Source organism: Chaetura pelagica, unplaced genomic scaffold (genome assembly GCF_000747805.2).
Source record: "Chaetura pelagica isolate M959 unplaced genomic scaffold, ChaPel_1.0 scaffold3, whole genome shotgun sequence".
Lineage (NCBI taxonomy): Eukaryota > Metazoa > Chordata > Aves > Apodiformes > Apodidae > Chaetura > Chaetura pelagica.
The window spans coordinates 10,873,863-10,883,517 of NW_009952974.1; the positions used below are offsets into that span (position 1 = coordinate 10,873,863).

General features: G+C 41.4%; 1 protein-coding gene across 1 annotated transcript in view; it reads left to right on the forward strand.

Moving 5' to 3' along the window:
- Positions 1 to 4,132: 4,132 nt before the first annotated feature.
- Positions 4,133 to 9,655, forward strand: part of LOC104387527 (retinol dehydrogenase 7-like) — a 6,460-nt gene continuing 937 nt past the window's right edge. Inside the window, exons 1-4 of the mRNA XM_009996297.1 lie at positions 4,133 to 4,165; positions 6,036 to 6,366; positions 7,938 to 8,196; positions 9,315 to 9,478. Coding sequence (XP_009994599.1) covers positions 4,133 to 4,165; positions 6,036 to 6,366; positions 7,938 to 8,196; positions 9,315 to 9,478 — 787 coding nt within the window. The remainder of the gene's footprint in view (positions 4,166 to 6,035; positions 6,367 to 7,937; positions 8,197 to 9,314; positions 9,479 to 9,655) is intronic.

A 9,655-nucleotide genomic window follows, 5' to 3' on the forward strand; every position in this document is an offset into this window, starting at 1 on the left:
AGAACCAAATTTCCTTCCCCAGAGTTACACTTCAAGCAGGGTAACTTTTCCCACTCCTAGAAGCCAGGGATTTAATTATGAAATATACTTTAGTAGTCAATGGGAAATCAGACAGTCGAGAGCTGCTTTCTGCAGATACAAGACTGTCTCATGCCAAGCTCTCTAACAGAAAGCCACATAGAGAGTTCACATTTTGCTTATTTGGTTTCTATTCTGTTAAGCTCCTTCTCATACTGATCTCTGAACAAGTCAGAGAATCCTCTGTGAGAAAAGGAATTTCTTGGAAAAATTCCCCATTTTTATGTTTTTCAATATACTAAGTAGGATATGTTCATCTTTATGAAATTATTTTTTACAGTTCAAAAGTACTTTGCTGAAAAAAAAAAAAAAGCCAAAAAAAGCCAACAAACAGTAAAGAAAAATTACTTTTCTGGTTTTCTCTCCTACATTTTGTGGCAAAGGACCCCTGACTTGACACTGCCAGAGAAGTGTTCTCCTGCAATAGGATCTGCATGCTGGTGGAATGCTCTTTTGTGGTCCTTTAAACCACACTGAATTCATTTGAATCAGACCAGACAGGACTAGGCAGGCTCAGCAGGCACGTCTGCCAGGCTTGTGCTGGAGAGGAAATCCCTGCCAGCCACCTGCTGAATCTCCAGCAAGCTGCGCACATCTCCTGACTGCCCCAAGAGTGCAGAAAGCAGAGAAACAACCAACACCACAGCTCGGGCTCCAGCACTCAGGAAGGGAAAAGATGCAAGTATTTCCAGGCCCAAGCCAAAATAAGCAGGGAAAGAAACTATAGGGGTAAGAGCTGCCCACCAAGAGGATGAACTAACAACTCTGCAGCTCTTGCCAGGAAGTAGCCGGACAGGTGTCAATGGCCAGTCTGGGACAGGCTGCCATTGCCATGGTCCAGTCAACTCAGTGGGGCCAGATCACTTTCAGCTTCATCCTACCACCTTGCTTGGCTTGTCCAGTTTTAATTTCCTTCTTATTCAGTTATTTTCAAATAATTTTTCATAAAAAGTTTGTTAATTTATTCTGCTGTTGAGGACAGCCTTTGCCTAAGCCTTCTCGCTTCCCACAGCATCCAGCACTGCACAACACTGTGAATGGGAGGCATGCGTGGGGACAAGCAGTTCTGCTTACATGTTCATGCAGTAGCACTCAAAGCTGGATCAGAAGCACCCAGCAGACTCTGGGCCAGGGAGCAAACAAGCAGGCAGCCTAGCAGTCATATGTAAGAGATTTTCCCATGCGAACTGTAGAGCTTCTGCTTCCACAGTTTGTAGAATTTGAGCTTTTATTTGAAAAGCATTGCTTAGTTACATAGGCAACTGATTTGTTTCTAGTATCAAAAAGCTGCCTGTAGACTAGAAAAAATAATTTCATCACTGAAAGTTTTCATACACAAGGATGTCTCTTAAAATATTAAGTCATATCAATAACAACTTGTTCACATGCAGGAAAAAAGGCAGAGGTCTGAACAAAGCTCTGTTAAATCAATGGAAAGTCTCCTGCTGGTTTCAAGACAAAACACGGATCAGTCATTCCCAGCTGAGTAGATTAGTTCTCCCTAACGAGACCTGACAGTCCACCAGGCTCTGCAGATTACTATATATAGCCAGCAATGCTTAAACAACATAGGTAGGATAGGCAGGCAAGGAACATATACAGAAGATTAATAGCAAATAAGAAGCTGGGAGAAGCATCACAGCATGAGTCATTATCAACAGCAGAGAGAGGGGCCGTGCTTGTCAGTCAGCACACAGTGATCAGGAAGCCCCACCAGACATAATTTACAGTGAGTTTTTTTGGAAACTGTCACCATACGGGTCTTGGTGAGCAAGCTTATGAGTTTGACTTGGGCTCTTTCTATGTTCTGGCACTGGAAATAACTGGTGAAGGCAACTCGTGAGCATCTGGAGGTACAGACTGAGCTTGATGTCTCCCCAGAATGTGAGTAATGGCACAAAAACAGAACTAATTTCTGTCATTATAGTGAGTAGTACTCTTTGTATGTATTTGCAGAACAGCTAAGAGAACAAATTAAGCACTTGGTTTCAAGGGCACAGAAAAGAGAACATGCAGTTCCTTCCTTTCTGGAGTGACTTTAGCAAATGCTGCTTATCTAAGCACCTACAGGGTCTAAATAAAACACTTAGTGAGAAATATTCCTCCCAACATCTGGAATTTGTCTCTATTCCTTTATTTTGAGCTACTGAGTCAGTCACCATATGAGTTTAAAGGTTTTTAGTTTCCTGGGTCTTTTACCGATGCTGTGGTAAAAATGTGAGGTGCAAGCCACACATGGAAAGATTCAATCATGCCAAGAAATCAGCCCCCATTGTACTGCGTTGATCTCCCTGCAAAGTGCTGAGTAAGAGAGTCTGGAGATGTATTTTTGTTAAGATGGCATACCGATGAAGATCTTAAGTTATCTGTTGGCCACCAACCTGTATTATCACACTGACATTTTTTTACACAGCACATTAAAAAGGACACCTTTACTACGAAAACAAACTGCAAAGTCCTCCATGTGCAGCAATAGCTCACCTAAGAGTGGGAGATGTGATGTATTTGTGCCTGCATATCTGTTCAATCTGTTAACTGAAGATCAGGGGGCTTTGTATGTCTGGCAGGATGAGTGATCGGTCAGAGCCTTGTCCGATACCTTTCAACCTCCCATGAAGTGTTACATGAGTGCTATTTCTGAAGAAACCCAGACCCTGAATTTCCTCTTGGTAGTTCTTCCTAAGTACTCCTGGCAGGTCACTCTAACCCATTGCAGAGCACTGACTTCTGGAGGGTAGCGCTGCCAGCACAGTGGCAGATAGCAGAATCCAAAGCATATCCAGATTCCAAACCTTACCCCAAACTGAGGTTCTCTGGCATGACTACCAAAGCACAGTTGCTGTAAGAGTAGAACCGTAACACCCTTCTTCAATACAGTCTATGTGCTTCAGTTTCCTTTAGTGCAGACAAGCAGAAGGATGCTGTATTTTGCAGTCATGTAAGGATCTTAAAGGGCTCTCAGTGTAGTCGTGCTCTTTCTCTAAAATCAATTGCTTTTATAAAGGCACTTGTCTGGGTGTAAGAAGCCAAACTCTATCCCAAGAGTTCTCAATTTGCCAGGCAAATATAAAAGTTTTAATGGAAAGTAGAATTTGCCTTTAGCTATTTACTGGCTACATTAGTAACCAGAATTCAATATTTATGAAGATAAATCAATACTCTTAAAATATCATGCTGACATTTTCTCTGGAAACACACTCTTTGCTCCTCCAGGCAGCAATTTCAAAATCAATATGGCCCTGGAAGACAAGTGGCTTTTTTTAGTATTCCACAATTATCAAACAAGAAATATTTTGCATAACAATGTATATTGACAGAACTAGACCATTTTACCAGCAGAAAACTGTAAATGAGGCTGTTTCCTTTGATTCTGACCCCAGACTCCTTCCAGCAGCAATCACAGAATCTAGCAGAATAAATACTGGCAGATTAAAACCCAGCATGGTGCTCAGCAGCAAATGTCCACGTTATTGGAGCAGCAGCACTGGTACTTGGGGAGAACTGGGTGGTTAGGGATCATGGGCTGAGGAACACTGGCCTAGGGCTGACAGGGCAGAAAGGAGCAGTGGAGGCTCCACACACAGCATTTTCCTCTTGGCTGTTGCCACTTGAGCCCCTTGTCTTACAGCACCTTGTGCCAATTATTTCTACCTAAACACTAAAACACAGGACTAAACAGAGCATTCCCAAGTGTTTCTCTTACAAGAGCCAAGAAGGCATCCTGGTCAGAAACTCCACAGAGCTCAATTTCAAGTTTATCCTGCTCTCTAGTAGCACAAGCTCACTGCCCATTGCTTCTTCCCTACAGCACAGCCAGGGAAGGAGGGTGTGATCTACAGCTGCTGTTTCCAGTTGAGTTATTATTTACTCCAAATCTCTAATTATTTGATTTTGTATTGGGAAAAAAAATTGAGTCCTAAAATTATATCACAGCACTAGCTCGCCGAATAGTTTGCTGAAATTTATTGGTATGGGGTTACAAGAGCCTGCTTGTAGCCACTCCTCTTTTTGTGTCAAGCTCAGCTCCAAATTCTAAATCAGCAAAGGAAACATCATGGCCCTGCACATGGTTGCAGATATACCAGGGGTATCTATGATTGTTTGCTGCAACATTCTGTTTTCAGACTTCATTTTACAGCACAGAAGCCTAAACTAGCCTGAGCTCTTTCACACAGTTTTAATGACACTTTTAATGACACAGAGCACCCTCTATGAGTCCTCTCAGAAAATAAATGTCACCAACTCAGTGAAACATTACAAAGATGATTCCAAAGGGCACACATTCAGGAACAATGCTATCCTTGTCAGACTTAACAGAGACGTTCACAGCAAAAAAACACAAGTATCTAAGAAAAAGTACCTGAATTAGAGGTTCTAGCATCAGAACAGCCTCACATCAAGTGAGCCTCAAAAGTGACATGGGTGGCTAAAATAAGCAGTGCAGCCCACGGACCACTCTAACATCCCAAAAATTCATTGGTAGCCTCCCTGTAGATTGCAGTGGAAGGAAAGCAAATTCTTATCTATGTATAATATGCACTTATCATTTTAAAGACAGAGAGCATTAACCAGTAGCTCACAAGTCCATACTGATGGCTACTGAGGCACCCACCTATTAAAAAACATCATTAAGGGGCAAGGAATGTTGTCACTTGTTATCCTTTATCAGCTATGTGAATAATTTAATTATTTAATGACATTGCAACATTCATTCACTATCAGATCCTGAGATTCCTTCCATTCCTACCTGGTGAGGTGGCAGCAAATTTCAGAATCCAAATCATTCCATGAACTCAGTAGGAAGAACACAGCACAAAGGCTAGTAGAAACCAGGCCTAATACATTAGGCTTCCTTTAGTATTCAGATCTTAAGGTAGCAAGGATGCTACACAAAAAAAATGCTTAACTTCAGACAGCTTTGAGATAGGGAAGATCCCTTCCTTTTTGAATACTTCTGCAATGCAAAAATAGTAACAAGCTTTCTTTTTAAGTATCACTTCATTCTTTGAATACAATCACATTTTAAAGGCCAGATGTCTACAGCTCTGCATATATATAGGTAACTAGAGCCTAGGTTTCTCTTTGACAGGATGTCAAAGCCTTCCCATAAATATTTGTTTTAATGAGTTATTTTGGTTTAATTTTTGCACAAGCCAAAAATACAAATAGAAAGACAGAAAAAAAAAAAAAATCACAAAAATTTTACATGGCAAGAACTATATTCTACACTTATTACATTTTTTTGTAATAAGCAAACAGTATCTTCCTCAATTAGGAAATCAGTGCTTTTCTCTTGAGGGCAACATCTCCATACATTCCCCTCTTCTTTATACAAATACACTCTCTAGTTAATGTATTCTACAACGCTTGTATATCCATGCTAAACAGGCAATGAGGAAGGAGACACAAGACTAAGGCACTGCCCCAAAATCTACCTTATCTAAGGGGTGGACAGCAGATCACTCACCATCACGCAACACAAATCACACAAAAAATTAGTCACCAGACCCACCACTACAGCTTAGGTTTTTCTGGTTTTTCTTGGAGCCACTCTGCTTCCATACTACAGATAGAAGAGCAGCCTGGGTGGCATCATAGAGATGGTCAAAGATCATCATTCTTCCCAGAGGAATTCCTCTCCCCAGTATTAGCACAAATAATCACTTAGGTCCACAACAAAACCCAGATACTACTGTGAGAAATGATGCAGTCATTCCTGTCAGACTGAAATATCCTGAAAGAACAGGGCTGACCAGAAAGATTGGTCAGCAAAGCTTGAAAAGTGGAAATCTATTGAAAAGGAGGATAGGGAAAGTTTTGCCAAGGCACCTTTTATTTATGGATCTCAGTCACATTGTGCCAAAGCCACTTACAGGAATTATGTCTGAGGAAGTTGGGGGTTGGCTGAGCGCATTTCCTTCATTGTATTTCTAGATCATTAACTTATTTGCTTGTAGCTCTCACTTGCAGACTCTCTGCACATAGCAATTTTGGCTTCCGTACTTTGTCTTCTCATTTACTGGCTCATCAGAGACAATCAGAGAGTGAGAAACCTGAGTGAAAAGCATGTCTTCATAATGGGCTGTGACACTGGACTTGGGAACTCGCTGGCTAAATGGCTTGACAAAAGGGGATTTTGTGTCATTGCTGCATGTGCCACAGAAAAAGGAGGCCAAGAGCAACGGTCCTGCTCCTCACTCTCACTGAAGACAGTGAACCTGAACTTAGCTGACTCCAACAGCATTGCCAGGGCTGTGCTGTTTGTGACCAGGGAGACCGCTGGAAAGGGTAAGGTAATTTCCCAGAAAAATTATTCAATATCAGCAAATCTGGTCTTACTAGAAGTTGTGGTACCTCTCCACTCTCTGCAGATGCTTTTTTTCATCTTATTTATGAAGCACATTCATTCTTCAGTTCTGTCATTTCTCAGTTCAAAGTGACTCTTTCCACCAATGCTTTTGGGCTTCCCCTCGCTTTCACCTACAGGTGCCTAAAAATCTAGTTGCTCAGTCTATTAAAACCAGATCATCCCCAGCTGTGTTTTTCAGACTCTTTTTAGTGCAGTTGAAGAATCTCAGTTGGAGGAAGGGCTAACTGGTACCATAAACAACTTTATTGAGAGAAAAAAAAAGCCCACCCAACTAAAAACGACTAGTGCCGATCTTCTTTAGCCCTCTTCTAGTAAGCAGAAGAGTGTTTTTGCATAGCCAAGAAAATCTGGCTTTCACAATGCACACAACAACTGCACTTACTGTAACTTTAACACTTTTCATTTCAGCCAGCTTTAGGTAACTCTCACTCCTGCTATCATACACCTCTGAGCACTTGTCTAATAGGAAAAGTTTGTCCTTGGATACCTGTGACTGCAGTTAAAAAGCAAGAGTTGGCTTGACAAAGGGTGATAAAAAGATCTGCACAATAAATACATCCAACACTGGCAATACATGTTTCTTCTTCAGCACTAATAGCTCAAACTAGACATTTTTATGGGCCACCAAAGAGGATCACAGCACTGCAGCTACGAGCTGTAGCACACAGTTATACCAAATAATCAATAGGGTTGGTAATTAATTAGTTAAACAACAAAAAAAATATATCTTCTACTAGTAGGACTTTCTCTTTCAAGCTCATAAAACACTGTTGGCCTCATCAGGACAGTTCCAGAGGCCAAGGACAACATAATTATTAGTGCTTACCTCCACCAGCAGGGTCTCGCTACCAGCTTGTGGAAGGCCACACGTTCTCAATCGGGGTAACTGCTGCTAGCACTGTCACCTCAGTCTGAGAAACTCTTTATGGACGCTGAGTGCTGGACTTTCAGCCCCTCCCTTTAGGCACAGGCTGTCCTCAACAAACTCTTGGAAGTGTCACTATTTATCTGAAGTTCCTCAAGTAATTTATAAGGTAGTAAAGCAGTATTATCAAAACACAGGGTTAAGGTAACATTTTTAGAAGCACTAATTCCACACGTCTGGCTCAGACCTTTAGACCCCAATCCAGAAAAATCAGTATCTCCACATTCATGTGGACAATTTTACTTCATTAGAATGTAGGTACATATTAGGAGCCCACATGCTTGAGTGGATCTGGATAATAAAGCCCAGTATTGGTGGCCCACATCTCCAGCTGAAATAGTTTTCCACTAATGCTTTACACATGCTCTTTTTAGAGTAATTGCCTAAGTTCTTTAGCAGATTTTGCCAGGTGTAGAGAGTATATCTTGCAAGTAAACACCAGACAACTGTATTCATCTCACTCAAGTTTTTTCAGACTCTACACTTGGTTCCCAATGCGATGGGTGGAACTCTAGGGTAACCTATTGCCACATAACAACATAAATGGTTTTGTATTCCTCCTAGGGCTTTTTGGCTTGGTGAGTGATGCTGAAGGAACAGCATCTGCAGCACCCACTGACTGGCTGAGCATTGAAGACTTCCACTCCGTGCTGGATGTTAGTCTGCTGGGATTGATTGAAATCACACTCAAGCTTCTCCCACTTCTGAAAAAAGCTGAGGGAAGAGTAATCAATCTAATTAATGCCAAAGGCCTCATGGCCTTTGCAGGAGGTGTCTACAGTCTGTCCAAATGTGGTGTGGAAGCTTTCTCTGACACCTTACGGTAGGTTACTAGAAGAACATGGATGAATCCAAGAACAGATTTCAGATGTGCTGAGGAAGGGTGACTGTGGTTTTGCCTCTTGTTTTCTCTCTGCAAATATTGCCTAAAAGGCAAGAGAAAGGAAAATAAGAGGATGTTTGGTCACTTGTTTGGGATTTCAATCTCCAGTACTATAAACAGACCTACCAGGAAACTGCACTGGGAGAAGCTTTCATAACATGAACTAATAGCTAGCATGCAGCTTTCAAGCCTAGGAACTCACTGCATAAAAAAATTAAATCAACAGTAGAGCCTGGTCAGACAGCCAGAGTTTCCTGGGCGAGCTGAACTTGCCCATTTACAACCCATTTTATTTTGCTCTGATGCTCCATATCAATCTGAGCTGGACAATTCCAGGCAGCAACCACTTTACCAAAGGCACTTCTAACAACAGAAAATTCATTCCCTGAAGCCAGTTTTGTTGTACTGTCTTGAGAAGGCTAAGGCCTAGCCCAGCAAGTCAAGTCTTGAGAAGGGCTAGGAAAGATGCTTGCAAACCATTATGAATGCTTATAAAAAGTCTATGCCCCAAGAAAATATAACCTAATGGCTAATGTACACGTGGTCCATTCCATTGCTCACTTTGGAGCACAGCTGCCTGGATCTCTTGAGCTGCCCAGCAAGACAAAGAGTTTTCATCCCAAAGGAGTTGCATTGCAACTCAAAATTACACAGAAGGAACCACACTACCAGAAAACAAACTAACCTTTATTACACTAACATTATATAGACTCACAGAATGTCAGGTTGGAAGGGACCCCAAGGATCATCTGCTCCAACCTTTCTAGGTACTACTATAGTTTATATGACATGGCTCCGCACCCTGTCAAGCTGAGACTTAAAACTGTCCAACATTTAATCACTTTTTAATCATTTTTTAGTTAATTGCCTGCTGCACTTTTACAGGACAGATACACTGCTATGAAGCTAAATTGGACAGCTCAAAATTATTCTGACATTTCAAGATAAGAATCAAAGTCTCAAATATTAATTTATGTAATAGACTTTCAACTTACTTGTGCTTAATGGTTATTCCATTATTGGATGGCCAGGGATGGTTACTGGGTTTTTTCTTCTAGGATAGAGATGCAGCATTTTGGAGTGAAAGTAAGCATTGTTGAGCATGGTTTCTTTAAGGCAGAAGTAGCTAATTCAGATGTTATCCAGAGAAACCTCTTAAGACTTTGGAACAGACTGACTCCTGAGATCAGGGACTCCTATGGAGAAAAATACTTAATTGAATGTAAGTAGAAAAAGGACTGTATGAAAACTCAGGGGGAATATTATCAATATATATAAATACATGAAAGGACACTGTAAATACAGTAGGGTCGGGCTGTTTCAGTTGTGGCCAGGAACAGGACATGAGGCCATGGGCACATTCTGAAACACAGGATGTTCCTGCTGCAATCCGGAAACC